The 19,027-nt window shown below is 48.8% G+C and overlaps 1 protein-coding gene across 1 annotated transcript in view; it reads left to right on the forward strand.

Annotated features, from left to right (window-relative positions):
- LOC147096547 (uncharacterized) overlaps positions 1-18,511 on the forward strand; it is a 38,287-nt gene extending 19,776 nt beyond the window's left edge. The window contains exons 4-5 of the mRNA XM_085975359.1: positions 1,758-3,540; positions 17,549-18,511. Of these exons, the coding sequence (XP_085831485.1) occupies positions 1,865-3,540; positions 17,549-18,149 (2,277 nt within the window). The 5' untranslated portion in view covers positions 1,758-1,864 and the 3' untranslated portion in view covers positions 18,150-18,511. The remainder of the gene's footprint in view (positions 1-1,757; positions 3,541-17,548) is intronic.
- Positions 18,512-19,027: the final 516 nt, after the last annotated feature.

Here is a 19,027-nt window from a genome sequence, read left to right on the forward strand (position 1 = left end):
ATCAGCCGGCGCTGGTCCCGCCCCTCGGGCTCTCCGATTGGTTGGAGGACCCGCCGCCCGCTCGATCCTCCAGCCCTGCCCACTGGGTGCCGCTAGTCCCGCCCCTCAGGCTCCCCGATTGGAGGACCCGCCGCCGGCTTGCTCCTCCAGCCCCGCCTCGCTTGCTCCCTATTGGTCGGAAGCTGCCGTCAATCAGGCCGCGGGCCCGGGTGACGTGTCCCCGAGGAGATCACGTGCACCGTCCAAGTGCCGCCGCTCGGTCCGGGGCCTCGCAGACTCTCCGGTTTTTCTATTTCTCTCGATTCTCTCCCGATCCACCCCGCGCCATTCTCCACCCAATCGGAACGGAGAAAACTCACTTCGCGTCACCGATCGCGACTCTGGAACCGACACCAAGGCCTTTCCCCGGAATGGCCCCGCGCCGACTCTGTCCAGCAGGATCCAAGTGCGCAGGCGCAGCTCCGAGTGGGGGAGGGGGGTTGGTCTCCTCTGGGCATGCGCAGTCATTACCCTTTGTGACTGGGAGGGGTCACTGTGCCGGACTCGGCCCAATCCGCTGCTCCGAGTGCGCTTGTGCGGGCTCTCGCCTGTCAATCAACCAACCGCCAGAAGAGGTCGCTGGTGAGACCAGTGAAGAAAGAAAGACTTGCATTTATATTGCGCCTTTCACCACCACCGGACGTCCCAAAGTACTTTACAGCCAATGAAGTACTTTTGAAGTGTAACTGTTGTAATGTAGGAAATGCGGCAGTCAGTTAGAGCACAGCAAGCTCCCACAGACAGCAATGTGATAATGACCAGATAATCTATCTTTTTTATGTTGATTGAGGGATAAACATTGGCTCAGACGCTGGGGATAATTCCCCTGCTCTTTCCCACATTACAACAGTGACTACTTCATTGTAGTACTTCATTGGCTGTAAAGCACTTTAGGATATCTGGTGGCACTATATAAATGCAAGTCTTTCTTTCCTGAAATATTGCCATGGGATCTTTTACATCCACCTGAGAGAGCAAACAGGGCCTCAATTTAACATCTTATCCGAAAGACGGCACCTCTGACAGTGCAGCACTCCCTCAGCACTGCACTGGAGTGTCAGCCTGGATTTTTGTGCTCAAGTCTCTGGAGTGGGACTATGAACCAACAACTTTCTGACTCAGGCGCGAGTGCTACCCACTGAGCCACTGGCTGACACTAAAGAGCAAGCAGTTCTGACAAATGGTCATCGACCTGAAATGTTAACTCTGTTTCTCTCTCCACAGATGCTGCCTGACCTGCTGAGTATTTCCAGCATTTTCTGTTTTTATTAAAGAAACGAGGGAGTGATTGCTGACGGGAAGAATGTTGGGTTGTCCTGTGCATGCGCACCTCCCTGGCGGCTGAGGCGAAACACCGACTCGCCCCCACCTGAGCCGCTCACGTGTACCAGATGTTGCGGCTCCGCATGCACGCCCGATGTTCCAACCGCGGGGTTTTGTGTGCTGAGCATGCGTGTTGTGGACCGATCGGGATGGGCGATTGTAGAGCAGGAGAGAGAGCGCGGGGGCCATGAGCACATGTGCGGGACTCAGAGTCAACAGAGCACTTTCTGCAGAGCCAGGGCCTTGTGGGTATTACAGCCGCCATTACTGCTGATCCTTTCAACCAACCTGTGCAGCAGCTGGGGCCTGAAAATCAGTTTCACTGCCCCTAGGTTCGGAAAGGGGAAAATTGAACAACAGTTTGCCTCTGATCCTTTTCTGATCTCAATTTGCAGGGTTATAGAAGTGGAGCAGTTACAGGCGGGAAGCTCAGACCAAACATCACGTCAAGATCTGACAGTCGCTGGATTCATCAGGACCTGAATATCATCGGCCTTTGCACATGGAAGGAGAGAGCAGCGATCGCAACGCAGACAAACCACACACGTGTTCAGTGTGTGGACGCGGATTCAGCCGATCGCCTGACCTGGTGAGACACTTGCACCGTCACACCGGGGAGAAACCGGGTAAAGGTGGGGACGGCGGGAAGGGCTTCAGTTCCCCGTCTGCATTGAAAGTTCAACGGCGCAGTCACACCAGGGACAGTCTGTTCACCTGCTCCGTGTGTGGAATGGGATTTGTTTGTTCATCCCACCTGCAAACACACCAGGGAGTTCACACTAAGGAGAGACCATTTCAGTGTCCTGACTGTGGGAAGAGCTTTAAAAACCCCGGGGAACTAAAGCAACACCAACTTGTCCACACTGATGAGAGACCATTTCAATGTTCTGACTGTGGGAAGAGCTTTAAAAGCCCCGGGGAACTAAAGCAACACCAACTTGTCCACACTGATGAGAGACCATTTCAATGTTCTGACTGTGGGAAGAGCTTTAAAAGCGCTAAGTATCTGAAGAGACACCAGCTTGTTCACACTGATGAGAGACCATTTCAATGTGCTGACTGTGGGACGAGCTTTAAAAGCCCCAGGGAACTGAAGGGACACCAACTTGTCCACACTGATGAGAGACCATTTCAGTGTCCTGACTGTGGGAAGAGCTTTAAAAGCCCCAAGGTACTAAAGCTACACCAACTTGTCCACACTGATGAGAGACCATTTCAGTGTCCTGACTGTGGGAAGAGCTTTAAAAGCCCCGGGGAACTGAAGGGACACCAACTTGTCCACACTGATGAGAGACCATTTCAATGTTCTGACTGTGGGAAGAGCTTTAAAAGCTCCTGGGAACTGAAGGGACACCAGCGAGTTCACACTGATGAGAGACCATTTCAATGTTCTGACTGTGGGAAGAGCTTTAAAAGCCCCCAGGAACTGAAGGGACACCAGCGAGTTCACACTGATGAGAGACCATTTCAATGTTCTGACTGTGGGAAGAGCTTTAAAAGCTCTGGGGAGCTGAAGGGACACCAGCGCGTTCACACTGACGAGAGACCCTTTCAATGTTCTGAGTGTGCGAAGAGTTTTAAAAGCTCCGGGGAGCTCAAGCTACACCAACACCTACACACCGGGGAGAGCCCGTTCACCTGCTCCATGTGTGGGAAGGGATTCACTCAGTCATCCACCTTGCTGGTACATCAGCGAGTTCACACTGACGAGAGGCCCTTTAAATGTTCTGACTGTGGGAAGAGCTTTAAAAGCTCCGGGGAGCTGAAGGGGCACCAGCGAGTTCACACTAACGAGAGACCTTTTAAATGTTCTGAGTGTGGGAAGAGTTTTATAAGATCCGGGGACCTCAAGCTACACCAACACCTACACACCGGGGAGAGGCCGTTCAGCTGCTCTGTGTGTGGGAAGGGATTCGCTGATTCAGCCAACCTGCTGGCACATCGGCGAGTTCACACTGGGGAGAGACCGTTCACTTGCTCCGTGTGTGGGAAGGGATTCACTCAGTCATCCAACCTGCTGACACACCAGCGAGTTCACACTGGGGAGAGACCATTCATTTGCTCCGTGTGTGGGAAGGGATTCGCTCGGCCCTCCAACCTGCTGACACATCAGCAAGTTCACACTGACGAGAGGCCCTTTAAATGTTCTGACTGTGGGAAGAGCTTTAAAAGCTCCGGGGAGTTGAAGAGACACCAGCGACTTCACACTGATCATAGAATCTAACAGCACAGAAGGAGGTGATTCGGCCCATCGTGTCTTTGAAAGAGCTGTCCAATTTAGTCCCACACCCCAGCTTTACCCCAGAACTCTGCAAACTAGTCCTCTTCAAGGACTTGTCCAATTACTGTTTGAAAGTTCCTGTGGAACCTGATTCCAGCATCCTTTCAGATGGTGTGTTCCAGACCTTAACAACCCCCTGTATGAAAACAATTCTCCTCATTTCCCCTCTAGTTCTTTTAGCAACTATTTTAAATCTGTGACCTTTGGTTACCGACCTACTTGCCAGAGTGAACAGTTTCTCTCTACTTTCTCGATCAAATCCCCTCATCATTTTGAACACCTCTATTAGGTCTCCTCTTAACCTTCTCTGCTCTAAGGGGAACAATCCCAGCTTCTCCAATCTCTCCACATAACTGAAGTCCCTCATCCCTGGTACCATCCTGGCCAACCTCCTCTGCACCCTCTCCAAGACCTTGACATCCTTCCTAAAGTGTGGTGCCCAGAACTGTACACAAGACTCCAGCTGAGGCCAAAACCCTGCAGCTGTACAAAACCCGGGTTAGACCACACCTGGAGCACTGTGAGCAGTTCTGGGCATCACACCTTAGGAAGGATATATTGGCCTTGGAGGGAGTGCAGTGTAGGTTTACCAGAATGATACCCGGACTTCAAGGGTTAAGTTACGAGGAGAGATTACACAAATTAGGGTTGTATTCCCTGGAATTTAGCAAGTTAAGGGGTGATCTGATCGAAGTTTTCAGGATATTAAGGGGAACAGATAGGGTAGATAGAGAGAAACTATTTCCGCTGGTTGGGGATTCTAGGACTGGGGGCATAGTCTAAAAATTAGAGCCAGACCTTTCAGGAGTGAAATTAGGAAACACTTCTACACACAAAGGGTGGTAGAAGTTTGGAACTCTCTTCCGCAAACAGCAATTGATGCTCGGTCAATTGTTAATTTTAAATCTGAGATTGATAGGTTTTGTTACCCAAAGGTATTAAGGGATATGGGCCAAAGGCGGGTGTATGGAGTTAGGTCACAGATCAGCCATGATCTCATTGAATGGCGGAACAGGCTCGAGGGGCTGAATGGCCTCCTCCTGTCCTATGTTCCTAACTAGTGATTTGTAAAGGTTTAGTGTAACTTCCTTGTTTTTGTATTCAATGGCCCTATTTACAAAGCCAAGTATCCCATACGCTTTCTGAACCGCCTCACCAACTTGCCGTGGCACTTTCAAAGACTTGTGAATATGGACCCCCAGGTCCCTCTGCTCTTGCACCCCCTCAAACTAGTCCCATTTAGATGATACGGCCTCTCCCTGTTGTTTCTCCCAAAGTGCATCACTTCACACTTATCCTCATTTAATTTCATCTGCCTTGTGTCTGCTCATTTCACAGTCTGTCTCTGTCCTTCTGAAGTCTGCTACTACTACACTCTCAAAACTTGGCAACATAGTAAATAATATCATCCGTAAACTTTGAAATTGTTCACCTATACCCAAGTCCAGGTCAGTTATATATAACCAGAAAAGCAATGGTCCTAATCCCGACCCCTGGGGGAGCCCACTGCATACTTCCCTCCAGTCAGAAAAACATCCCTCAGCACTGCTCACTGCCTCCTCTCCCTTAGCCAATTATATACCCAAATTACCATCAGCCCTTTAATTCCCTCTGCTTCTATTTTCAGAGTAAGTCTCTTGTGGTATTTTATCAAATGCCTTTTGAAAGTCCATATATACAACATCTGCTGCACTACCTTCATCAACCCTCTGTTACTTCATCAGCGAACTCAATCAGGTTAATCAGACACGATTTACCTTTAACAAATCCATACTGGCTGCCCCTTATTAATCCATGCTTCTCCAAGTGAGAATTAATTTTGTCCTTGACAATGGTCTCTAGTCGTTCACCCACCACTGTAGGGGTCGCAAAATCCCCTCAGCCCCCGAAGATCGGGAAATATTAATCCACATCGTAGACGAAGACTTGTGTGAATTAAATTGTCTCTGGGTTGGACAATGTTTTAAAACATACCCAGAACCGCAAAAGGCTGCGTTAAAAAGCTCGTAAGCTAGGCAGCACTTGGACACTGGAATCAAAGAACTTTGTGAAAATCGCACACTTTAAGATTGTACATTTTATTAAAAGATGTACTCTTGAGTTTTGGACTGTTTAAATTGCCCAGGGCATAAAAATGGCTGAACAGACTTCATGGAAACAGAATTTTAAAAGGCAGCAGAAAAGGACAGACAGGCTGTTAGCATATGAGAAGCTCAGCGCTGCCCTGTAGTAAGTTTGAATGGAGACCGAGCTGTCAGTCACCCTGTGGTATTGGGTGGGTCTGGTAGCCTACAAGCTGCTTGTTTACACTGGGGAGTGGCCCATTTGAATCAGCCAATCATCGGACGGCAAGCACAATGGGTTGCTAACACACATCCATTCACTGAAATTGACTACTACGTGATGTCTCCATGTATGAATGGAGGAAGTTAAAAGCCCTTCTCTTGTGTATTTGGACTTTTTGGAGCGAAATTGAGCACGGACCTTTTCGGCGCGAAAACAGCAGGGACTCCCAGGGTATAAAGATTAAGCCCAGGAAGTCCTCTGCCCCCTTTTTTGTCTCTTTTACTCTTTGGACTGCAGGTGAGCAAGACTTCTGACCCACTAGCAAGACAATCTAGGGAGAAGTAAAGGGGTGGTAATTTAAGGGAAATATTGCTAAGATTGTAAGGTTAACATTGCAGCCATTTATCCCTCATTTTTGCCGTCTGCCTTCCCCTGTTAAGCAATTTTACTGTGATTACTTTGATCGTGTGGTGTAGTTTCTTTAGTTTTAATAAAATTTGACTTTCTTGCATCCAGGCTATTTGTCCGTTTTTAATATATCATTAATTATAAGTTCCTCCAGTCAGAACTGGAGGTTTTTTTTTTAGCAATTGGAAACCGCTGATTGAAATTGGTCACAGTGCAATGGCAAAGGCTGCCTGACCAGGTAAATTACCGTAAACCAGGTAAAGGATGCCCACCTACAAATTGGTGACCGCGGCAGGACTGGAGGAAGTTTTTGATAGGATAAGTGGTCTGGATCTGGAGAAAGCATCAGCTCTTGCTTTTCTTGCTTTCAGTCTGTGGGTAGCCCTGCAGAAGTTAGCGGCAGCATGTAAGCTGACCTATTATAGTATAGGTGGCTGGGTTAAGAAGGGTGAGATGAGGGTGCGGGAGGAGGTTACAGAGGCCAAGAATCGGGAGTCAGAGTTTGAAAAATGCCAGGCGGAGGTAGAACGCCTCATAAGAGAGGTGAATGAGGCCAGAGATAGTGGGATGAGGGTGTGGGAAGGAAATGCACGCCTCACACTAGAGGTCACAAAATGCCAGGCAGAGATAGAGCGCCTTGTGCAGGAAGTCACAGAGGCTAGATGAGGCTACAGGAGGAAAATGCTCATCTCACCCAAGAAGCTAGCGAGGGCAAAAGCCACACGAGGCACAAGATAGAGTTCCTAAAGTGCCAAATTACAGAAGCAAAGAGTAACGAGATGAGACTGCTGGAAGAGAATGCCCGCCTCACCTCAGAAGTAACAGAGCAGGAGGAAAAGGTTAGGGAGGTAAAGGCAGCTTATAAGCTGGCCTGCGACCAAAGATTTAGTGGAGCAGATCATACCCCATGTAACAGAAAGATAGAGAGTTTGGGTATGGAGTTATTAAGGACTAAAGGGATGGTATGTCTCATAAGTCCGAAGGGAAGTCCGTCGGACAGTACCAGCAGCCCAAATCAAACCGCCCCACAGGCAGCACCCAGAACAGAGCTGGCTAGGGAATTAGAGATCCCAAGACCGCAGCCCACAGCTCCGAGTTTTGAGGAGCTCTGGCAGCAAGAAGGGGTGGACAATGGGGTGGTCGGAGAACGCCAGCAAGCCCCACTAGGTAGGCGGGGACCAGGACCAGTGTACCCCCTCCGACAACGGAGGTACGGTCCGCCCGTGAACGATAATGACCATGGGGCTGTTCAGCATACCTATCTGGTACCCTATGATACCGAACAGCTCAGAGGCCTGGTGAAACATATTCCCCTGCTCTCCGAAAAGGGAAACCCTCAGTGCACTTCCAAGAGATAGAACAGGCAGCCTGTGTTAACGGCTGTGATGACGAAGAGAAAGCCAAGATGTTGCTTTTCTCTGTAGATAGTAAGCTCTATCAGACCCTTTCAGATGAGGCTAAGAGAGGGCAGAAGGGTTTTGAGGACCTAAAGGAGGAAACACTGGAAGCCATGGGTGCGAACGACGGCAGTCCGTTTGATCGCATAGGGAAAACTCTGCAGAAGGAAGGGGAGACCCCACAGGCATTTGCAGACAGGCTGTGGCCAGTCTACAACAGCGCGTGTACAGGGGGACAAGATAGGGCACACCTGAACCAGCAGCAGCGGACCCAATGGCTTCGTTGCCTGGTGTCCAATTGCCTGCCCCAGATAAAAGCAAAGGCTGATACTTGGTTTGACCACCGAGACCTCCTAGCAACTGAAGAGACTGTAATCCGGCAGCTCACAGTAGCATATAGGAACGGTCGGAATAGTGGGAACCCCCAGCAAAAGGGTAAGGTCCACGAGGTTAAACCAGGGGCTCAAAACTCTTAAGAAAGAGTGGTGCCAGGAGGGGAGCCGCCCCTCCCAGAACAAGGTCACTTGTTCCAGGTGCGGGGAGGATGGCCACTGGCACAGGGATTGTGAAAAGCCTGGGAGAGATGATAAAGCCCGGACCCCCGAGGCCCAACTCAGAAGGCAGAGACAGAAACTCCTCCCGATACAGTCGAGTCCGTCATGGAGTCGATAAAATCTTTCCTCAGGGCCAATCAGGGAAAGGTAGCAGCCATCAGTGGTGCTGCAGCCCCCTCGCCCACCTCTGCCTCCCCACAATGACTGGAGCCCGCGCAGCCTGTCCGTCTGTGTAATCTCCAGGACGATGAATGGAAGAGACCGCTCGTACAGATGGAGGTAGAGAAGGTTACAGGGACTTATCTATTGAATACGGGGGCATCATGCACCGTGATCCATACGGATAATCCCACCACCACATCTCTGTCTAACGGGGTTCCATACATACTATCGGGATTCACCGGTCAGGAGCAGGCGGGGGTAATTTATGGGCAGGCAGCAGACAGCATGGGGAAGCAGCATCGGAATAACCGGCCTCTGCTCGAGCCTAGCAAGAGCCACCAGTGGGAGATAGGAGACCTCATGATGGTAAGAAACTATGCCCAGGTGGGAAGTTTAGAGCCGCTCTACATGGGACCCTATAGTATAGTTGATAGGGCCAGCCCCATGGTCTATGCAGTAAAACTACCCCGGTGCACAAAGTGGTTCCACGCCAACCAATGTAAATTGTATAAATCTGACCATACAAGTTCAAGTTCACAGGCTGTAAAGACAGGCGCTGTGGCTTGTTTCAAGGGAAAAGTTGTCCGGCCCACCAATTGGGACACTTCCCCGCCCCAGTGGGACCTAAGTTTTGGCCAAAGTTTAAATTTGAACCAGTTACTTAGTTCAGAAACAGAGAAACCGCAGCCTGAGAGTAGAAATCTGCAGGCTGCTGCAAGTTCATTCACAGAAAATCGCTTGGGGGGCTCCAGGGAGGAGCCGCCTTTTGAAGAGACTGCCTGCTCAAGCGTAGTCACCGGCCTGGAGACAGGAATTCCCCAGTCTTTTGAATGGCCTGTTCGCGCAGGTGCAGTTCCCCAGCCCGTGACCACAGCGGCTCCTCTTCAGTTTTCTCACGCAGGCACAGTCGCCTGGTTAAAGGGACAAGCTTCCCAGCCTGCTTCTAGAGTGATTCCCCCTATGGTGTGGGACTCTGGGAGGAAGGGATAGCAATTCCTCTTGCAGGGGACATATGGAAGGAGCTGGTACCAGGTTTTGGACCTGGAGAGGAAGATTTTCAGCCACCAGCAGCGGGTGGTGAGGGGATACCTGCCCCCAGTACAGGAGTGGGTAGGGAAAAGGAGACAAACCCGGATTACTGGCAGGCTGCCAGGTATATTAAACAGTGCGGGCTGTTTGCATCAGGGGGAGAAGGTTCCCAGCCAGCTAGGGCTGTGACCCAGGCTCAGGGTCCGTCAGCCAAAGTTTCCCCCACAGAGACGCCCCTCAGAAGGTCTCAGCGGGTCCACAAGCCCAAGATAAGATGGTCACCAGAGTACCCGCCACAAAGAGCAATCTCCTGAGCCCGGGAGGAAACAGACCACAGAGGTCCCCAACTAGCAGCCATAAGCTGCCAGGGACCTGAAGCAGGAGGCAGTCCAGCTTTGCTGCAGGCAGCAGTAATCTGCGACAGTGACACCAGAGATTAACCTGGCCGTCTGGAGATGGGCGGCATTTGTATTATAGCTTTGTGTTAAGTTACCAATGTTTATAGCTTGCTTTTAAGGTGTTTAAATTTTAAGTTTAGAATGTAACTAGTAGTTTTGAGTTTAAGTTCAAGGTTTAAGTTTATAAGTGTGCCAAATGCTTGTATTTTGGTCCGAGGCCGAGGGACCCGACCATGTCTCCACCTAAGGCAGCAGGTCAGTGAGAGACCTGGCTGCGTGTCCTTTTAAGTTCTTTTGCAGGAGAGTGGACAAAGGAGCAGCCCTGTTCGCCCAGCCCGAGCTGAGCATCGAATGAAGATATAGTTATACAGAATGTTGGGGATCACCTCGCCACTGGACGAATCTAGGAGGAGACCCCGCAGCGACCTTCGGGAGAAACCGGACAGGGTCTGGAGGAACCTGCCTATTCATCCTACGTGGAAGAGATGGCCCGAGCTGGGTGGGGCATGGCCCCAACCCAGCACTATCCTGACCGAATTTCACTTGCGGGAAACCTAGCTATTGAGGAGTCATGGTGGGGAAGTGCGGGCGCCTTGTCAGTTAGGGGCGGGTTTCCACAGAAGCACGGGGTTTATCTGCTTTTATTGATTAATTTTAAAAGTCTGTATTAAAACCTGAGCCAGTGTGTTGTGAGCCAAAGAGCCTTGTGTCCAATGCGGGGAATAAAGGCCCACAGCCTCCCCTGGCCCCGGGCCCTGAATAAGGGACTGGAGAAACTCGCTACCCTGCGGATCAGACAATCAGCCGGCACTAGTCCTGCCCCTTGAGCTCCCGGATTGGTTGGAGGACCCGCCGCCGGATCGCTCCTCCAGCCCCGCCTACTGGGTGCCGCTAGTCCCACGCCTTGGGCTCCCCAATTGGTTGGAGGACCCGCCACTGGCTTGCTCCTCCAGCCCCACCCACTGGGTGCCGCCATTCCTGCCCCTCGGGCTCCCCGATTGGTTGGAGGAACCGCCGCCGGCTCGCTCCTCCAGCCCCGCCCCACTCGCTCCCTGTTGGTAGGAAGCTCCCATCAATCAGGCCCTGGGCTCGGGTCATGTGGCCCTCACCGACTTTACAGAGAAAGCCCCGCGCGGTCGCCGGGCGGAGATGCAGGTCGGTGGGAGCGGGGCCGGGAGATTAATAAACTATGGGTAGGCCGCACCGCAGAGTTTTTAAAGTTGGAGAATGGTCTCAGGCCCGAATGAGATCCAGCGGCCGAATGTGTTCCACCGGATGGCAGCGGTGAGGCTTTTTCTCAGTGACAGGCCCGGGTTAGATGCCACCATCTTGGTGGAGGAAAGACAGACCGGTTCCACCTGTAGCACGGCGCATGTGCGGCCATCTTGGTACAGGAACAGAGAGTGGGCGGGGCTTCAGGGTCCCAGTGACCAGGAGAGAATCATTGACTCATTGATTTTATTCTCACTCTGCACACAGCGGGTGTGGAACTGAAGGTTTCAGGGTCCCAGTGACCAGGAGAGACAATCATTGACTCATTGATTTTATTCTCACTCTGCACACAGCGGGTGTGGAACTGAACCCAACCAGAGTAGAGGGAGGGGGAAAACTGGGAGTGGAGGAAAGAAATGTTGGAGATGGTGCGATGGGTTTGGATTTCAGCACAGGGAGGAGGGAGAGTGTGTGGGACGGGGATTTACAGCTTTGGGGTTAAAATGTGTTATTTTGGTCATATTTCTAGATTTGCCATTTTCTGCCCACAGGGCAATCACAGTGCACTGACCAACACCTCAGCTTGTCAGAATAGGGCAGGTGGAACCGAGCCAGAGGCAGCTCTGGGACTTCATCTTCTGAACATTGGGTTGGGAAACAAGAATTCCATTGTTTATTGGGCCCTGGGCGAGCACTGCCCTCCCTCCCACAATTTTAATATTTTGATGCATCTGTCTATTTATATACTAGGAATGTTTTAATTGCTTTCATGGCAAAATGCATTTATTATTAAACCTCCACAGAAGCAACTGTGGTAACAATTGAATAAAACTCAGAGAGTTGTGGGGATCTGGAACGCTCGACCTGAAAAGGTCATGAGCTGATTCCATCAATGAGTTTAAAAGGGAGTTGGGCGGGTACTTGAGGATGAGGATCTTACAGGGTTACGGACAACAAGCAGGGATGTGGGACTAAGCACGAGTGCTCTTTCTAAGAGACAGCACAGGCACGATGGGCCGAATGGCCTCCTTCGTGCTGTACATTTCCATGATTCTATGAAAACTAACAGAACCAAACAAAGAAATGATCTTCCTTCATTATTGATCATTTCACTAAATTTCAACAGAGTTCTCTATACACCAACAACAATTTACATTTATATAGAGCTTTTAAAACATCTCAAGGCACTTTACAGTAGGGTAATGTGATGAAATAACTCTGTGTTCTGGCATTTGTATTGTCTGTTGTTGTTGTACTTGTTAATGTCTGGAATGTTCTCCAGGTGTAGCCACTAATGCTCCTCCCTAGCCCCGCCCCTCTGGATCCTTCCGGATTGGTGTGAGTCTTACTCATAAGGGCTGGGTCGGTGATGAATGATGGTTGCCCTGTGTTAACTCGATGCCATGTTCTTACTTAATAAAAGCCTTTAGTTTTAAGCTTTAACCTCTTGGATTCAGGCAGTTATTTGGCACATCAATTCTATTAAGTAACAATTTTTGCACGATGGATCGATTTTTGAAACCAGAGCATCTGGATATCGATCCCCATTCGGCAGATGCGTTGAAGAAATTTACGCATTGGCTTCGATGTTTTGAACACTTCATCGCATCGTTCGATCCGACGGTTAACAAGTTGGGTCTTCTAACCAACTTGGTAAGTCATCAAACTTACTTTATAATTGAAGATATTACTACATATGAAGAGGCCCTCGCAGCCCTTAAGGCCCAGTACCTTAAGTTGGTTAATGAAGTATACGTCAGGTATCATTTGTCTACTCGCAGGCAATTACCCGAGGAATCCCTGGACGATTTCCTGCAAGGTCTTAAGGCTTTGGCTAAGGATTGCAACTATAAGGCTGTCTCTGCCATATTGTATCAGGAAGAATCCATCCACGATTCTTTCATATCTGGCCTCCGATCTAATTATATTAGACAGAGACTCCTCGAGAATGACTCATTAGTTTTAAAAACGGTCGTCGCTACTGCTCGATCATTCGATGTAGCCCAGAAGAATTTAGAAGTGTATGCATCAGCCCATGCATCTCTCTCAGCCTCGTGCGTTCTGAGTATGGAGGCATCCATAACACCAAAGGAGCCTCCACTTAATCCTATTGTTGTGGCTGTACCCCATGGGTCTATGTGTTATTTTTGTGGCCAATCTAAACACCCCAGGCAAAGATGCCCAGCCAGAGAGGCTACCTGTTTTAAATGTAAGAAACGGGGACATTTTCGTAAAATGTGTAAGGGTAATCCTGTACCCGATGTCTTCTCTGCTGCCGCCTATCGTTTTACTCTAGCCTCGGCAACGGTTGACCAGACCATACCATGTTCCTTGTCGAAATCTATGATGGACATCGAGATTAATGGTCGTCCTACTGGGTGTTTGATAGACTGTGGCAGTACTGAAAGTTTTATATACCCCAACCTTGTTAACTCCTGTTCATTGAAGGTGTATCCTACTCAAAGTGAAATCGTGATGGCGTCCAAGTTCCTTACTTCGGAGGTAACTGGATATTGTAAAGTCACATTGACCGTTAAGGATACAGAGTATAAGGACTTTAAACTCCTCATATTACCTCAGTTGTGTGTGAACTTAATTTTAGGCTTGGACTTCCAGTGTCAGCATGAGAGCGTCACCCTTAAGTATGGTGGATCCCAGCCTCCGCTCACAGTCTGCGGCCTTTCTACTTTAAAAATAAGTCCGCCTTCTTTGTTCGTGAACCTTGCTCGTAATTGTAGACCTATAGCGACTAAGAGTCGACGGTATAGTTCAGAAGATAAAAAATTAGTAAAAGAGGAAGTGGAAAGGCTTCAACGGGAGGGAATCATCAAACACAGTAATAGCCCATGGCGTGCCCAGGTGGTGGTGGTTAAAACTAATGAAAAGAAAAGACTTGTGGTTGATTGTAGTCAGACTATAAACTTGTATACCCAATTAGATGCCTACCCTTTGCCTCGTATTTCTGAGATGGTGAACCAGATAGCTCAGTACCGCGTGTTCTCCACCATTGATTTAAAGTCTGCCTGCCATCAACTCCCCGTCAAAATAGAAGACCAACCTTATATGGCCTTTGAAGCTAATGGGCGCCTGTACCAATTCCTTAGGGTGCTCTTTGGAGTGACGAGTGGGGTATCCATCTTCCAACGGGAGATGGATCATATGGTGGATGAATACGCATTGGAAGCAACATTCCCGTACCTGGACAATGTTACTATCTATGGCCGCGACCAACGGGAGCATGATCAAAATCTCGTGAAGTTCCAGGAGACTGCTAAGAGGTTAAACCTGACCTACAACGAAAACAAGTGTACCTTCAATACTACATGTTTGTGTATTCTTGGTTGCGTTGTGGGGAATGGGGTAATCGGGCCAGATCCTGAAAGATTACGCCCACTTAAGGAATTATCTTTACCTCACACTGTAAAAGCTTTAAGAAGGTGTCTGGGATTCTTCTCGTACTATGCCCAGTGGGTGGCTAGCTACTCAGATAAAGTCCGACCTCATTAAGTCAAGGTCTTTTCTGCTATCGGTGGAAGCTCAGGAGGTTTTCTTTAATATCAAACAGGACATTGCGAAGGCAGTGGTATGTGCCGTGGATGAGAAGCTCCCTTTTCAAGTGGAAAGTGATGCATCTGATTTTGCGTTGGCAGCAACTCTTAACCAAGCTGGTAGACCAGTAGCTTTCTTCTCTCGTACTTTGCAAGGACCAGAAGTTCGACATTCTTCAGTGGAAAAGGAGGCACAGGCGATTATCGAAGCAGTCAGGTATTGGAGACATTATCTCGCTGGCCAACATTTTACGCTTATTACTGGCCAGCGATCTGTGGCCTTTATGTTCAATACTAAGCAGAGAGGCAAGATCAAAAATGATAAGATTTTAAGATGGCGAATAGAACTGTCAACATATGACTATGATATTCAGTACAGGCCTGGAGTATTCAATGAGCCATCGGATGCTTTGTCATGAGGAGTATGTGCTAGTCTAGATATAGATAAGCTTCAAAGTCTCCATGATGAACTCTGCCACCCTGGGGTTACCAGAATGAACCACTTCATTAAGTCCCACAATCTACCCTATTCTATTGAGGAGGTCCGGACAATGAACAGAACCTGTCGTGTTTGTGCTGAATGCAAACCCCGCTTCTATAAGCCGTCCGAGCCAGCTCATCTTATTAAAGCAACTCGACCATTTGTGCGTTTGAGTCTCGATTTTAAAGGTCCCATTCCATCGAGCGACCGTAATGTCTATTTTCTTAATATAATAGACGAGCACTCTCGGTTCCCTTTTGTTATCCCCTGTCCGGATGTGACCAGTGCTGTTGTGATTAAATGCCTCTGCCAACTGTTTTCCTTGTTTGGCATGCCTAACTATAACATAGTGATAGGGGTTCTGCCTTTATGAGCGAAGAATTGCGACAGTTTTTGCTATCGAAAGGGATTGCAACGAGTAGAACTACCAGCTATAACCCTTGTGGTAATAGTCAGGTCGAGAAAGAAAATGTGACAGTGTGGAAGGCTAGCGTACAGTCTCTGAAGTCGCGAGGCCTGCCGACCTCTCACTGGCAGGATGTCCTGCCAGACATGCTGCATTCCATAAGGTCTCTTTTGTGTACAGTGACGAATGCCACCCCTCAAGAAAGGATGTTTAGCTTTCCAAGAAAAGCTACCAATGGAGTACTGTTACCCACGTGGTTGACGACCACGGGCCCTGTGCTGTTGCGCAGACATGTGAGAGGCCACAAGACTGATCCACTGGTGGAGGAAGTACAACTCCTCCATGCTAATCCCCAGTTTGCGTACATTCAATATCCAGATGGGTGAGAGGATACAGTCTCTATTAAAGATCTTGCACCTGCTGGAGCTCGAAAAGAGTTCGACTCTGAGAGTAGTTTTCAATCGTGGTATTGGACCTTCAGAGACACAAACCCTCAGTGTGGAAAACACTGATGATTTGGGAATTTGAATGAACCGGAGTTAGTACCCTGGGAGGAACCTCAGCAAGAGTTACGTCATTCCCAGAGGACTATCAGACCTCCTGACAGACTGAATCTATAGCAGGAGGTGAATGTGATGAAATAACTCTGTGTTCTGGCATTTGTATTGTCTGTTGTTGTTGTACTTGTTAATGTCTGGAATGTTCTACAGGTGTAGCCACTAATGCTCCTCCCTAGCCCTGCCCCTCTGGATCCTTCCGGATTTGTGTGAGTCTTACTCATAAGGGCTGGGTCAGTGATGAATGATGGTTGCCCTGTGTTAACTCGATGCCATGTTCTTACTTAATAAAAGCCTTTAGTTTTAAGCTTTAACCTCTTGGATTCAGGCAGTTATTTGGCACATCATGTAATAAGACAATAATCAACACACATATTTTGTTTGTGATCCAGTGCACTTACACAAAGTTCCTTCACAACTGTAACAATTTTATTGCGGTTGCTGTGAAGGCTGCGCTCACTGTACTCGTACACCTGGTCTCCAAAGGAGGCAAAACAGGACTAATGCTGCCTCAGCTCTTTTTGATCAGAAAATATCAACTGTTTCGCCTCGCCAGGAAATGCACAAAAGAGGCAGCAGTGCTGATTGGCTGCCCAGGGAAGTCCTATTTAGATTAAACGCCTTCACCCAGAGGGTGCTGAGAATGTGGAACTTGCTGCCACAGGGAATAGTTGAGGCGAAGAGCATGGATGTATTTAAGGGGAAGCTGGATAAACACATGGGAGAAAGGAATAGAAGGAGATGCTGATAGGGTGAGATGAAGAGAGATGGGAGGAGGCTCGTGTGGAGCATAAACACCACATGGACCAGTTGGGCCGATTGGCCTGTTTCTGTGCTGTACAATCTGTGTAATTCTATGTAATAAGAGAGGAGAGAATGTTCCATAGAAACTAGAATTATCTGTTCCAAATTTTAATCCTGAACTTACAGTGATGTCTTTTGTAAACTGCTTTTACAGGGAATATTGGCCTTTGAATTTGGAAGGAGAAATGTTTGCCTGTTCTGTCTGTGGGAAAAGATTTCAAAGATCGGTGTGACTGGAAAAGCACCGAGACTCACACACCCTAGTGAGAGTGTTCCAGTGCACTGACTGTGGAAAGAGCTTTAACCAGTTACACAGTCTGAAAAAACATCGCACCGTTCACAGCGGGGAGAAACCGTACACGTGTTGTGTGTGTGGATGAGGCTTCAACTGATTCAGCTCCATGTCCCAGCTGGAAACTCATCGACGCAGTGAGTTCACACCGGGGAGAGGCCATTCACCTGCTCCGAGTGTGGGAAGGGATTCACTAATTCATCCAACCTGCTGAGACACCAGCACATTCACACTGGGGAGAGACCGTTCACCTGCTCCATGTCTGAGGAGGGATTCACTAATTCATCCAACCTGCTGATAAACCAGCACATTCACACTGGGGAGAGACCATTCACCTGATCCGTGTGTGAGAAGGGATTCACTAATTCATCCAACCTGCTGATACACCAGCACATTCACACTGGGGAGAGACCGTTCACCTGCTCTGTGTGTGAGAAGGGATTCACTAATTCCTCTGACCTTCTGAGACACCAGCACATTCACACTGGGGAGAGGCCATTCACCTGCTCCGTGTGTGGGAAGGGATTCACTAATTCATCCAACCTGCTGACACACCTGAGAGCTCACACTGGGGTGAGGTCGTTCACCTGCTCCGTGTGTGGGAAGGGATTCACTCAGTCCTCCAACCTGCTGACACACCAGCGAGTTCACACCGGGGAGAGGCCGTTCACCTGCTCAGTGTGTGAGAAGGGATTCAATCAGTCATCCAACCTGCTGGCACACCAGCGAGTTCATGCCGGGGAGAGGCCGTTCACCTGCTCAGTGTGTGAGAAGGGATTCAATCATTCATCCAACCTGCTGGCACACCAGCGAGTTCACACCGGGGAGAGGCCGTTCACCTGCTCCGTGTGTGGGAAGAGATTCACTCAGTCATCCAACCTGCTGACACACCAGCGAGTTCACGCCGGGGTGAGGCCGTTCACCTGCTCAGTGTGTGTGAGAAGAGATTCAATCAGTCATCCAACCTGCTGACACACCAGCGAGTTCACACCGGGGAGAGGCCGTTCACCTGCTCAGTGTGAGGGAAGGGATTCAATCAGTCATCCAACCTGCTGAGACACCAGCAAGTTCACAAGTGACTGCAGAGGTTCGATTCTGCTGTTATTGCTGCTGTTAATCACATCCAGGACTGAACCATGTTCATTCTGACAGTTGGGGTTTGTTTCTGCTGATGTTAATAACCCCTATAACTGGGCTGGATTTTAATATTCTGGATATATAGCTGATTGAGTTGTCGGGGCAACAGTGTCCCTTTAAGTACTGCTGTCTGATCTTTCCCCTTAATTTCTGATGTGTGTCCCTGAAATATTTTACAATAAAATTATGAACTTTTACTTCAATTGTATATTAATCTTTGCTATAAAATCTACAATTCATTGTCTGAAAGATTCCATTGATTATCATCTCCAATTAGAAAGTGCTGATTAATCCTCGCTGACAACTCTTACTGACTTGCACATTACACACAGTGGCACCTCCGTTATCCACCAGAAAGAAGGGGAATGGGAATTGGTGGAGAATCGAGAGTCCCCAAATGTTGCCCCTCCCATCTGGTACAGCAATCCCCTCGGCACGGGAATGGAGACAAGTCCAGTTATAGTGATGGGATGAGTTAAAGGTATTTACTCAGACGGGTGGAAGGTGGGAAGTGGTGTTCCACGGGGATTGGTGCTGGGACCACTGTTGTTCACCATTTACATGAATGATTTGGACTTGGGAATCTGAAGTACAATTTCAAAATTTGCTGATGACACTAAATTGGGGGGTGTATTTAATACTGAGGAAGACTGTGATAGCATCCTTGTAGAATTATTCAGTTGTGTTGAGTAAATAGCAGCATCTTTTAATTT

The sequence above is a fragment of the Somniosus microcephalus genome, unplaced genomic scaffold, assembly GCF_052327205.1.
Source record: "Somniosus microcephalus isolate GS21.2 unplaced genomic scaffold, FLI_Smic_1.0 unresolved_chr1, whole genome shotgun sequence".
Lineage (NCBI taxonomy): Eukaryota > Metazoa > Chordata > Chondrichthyes > Squaliformes > Somniosidae > Somniosus > Somniosus microcephalus.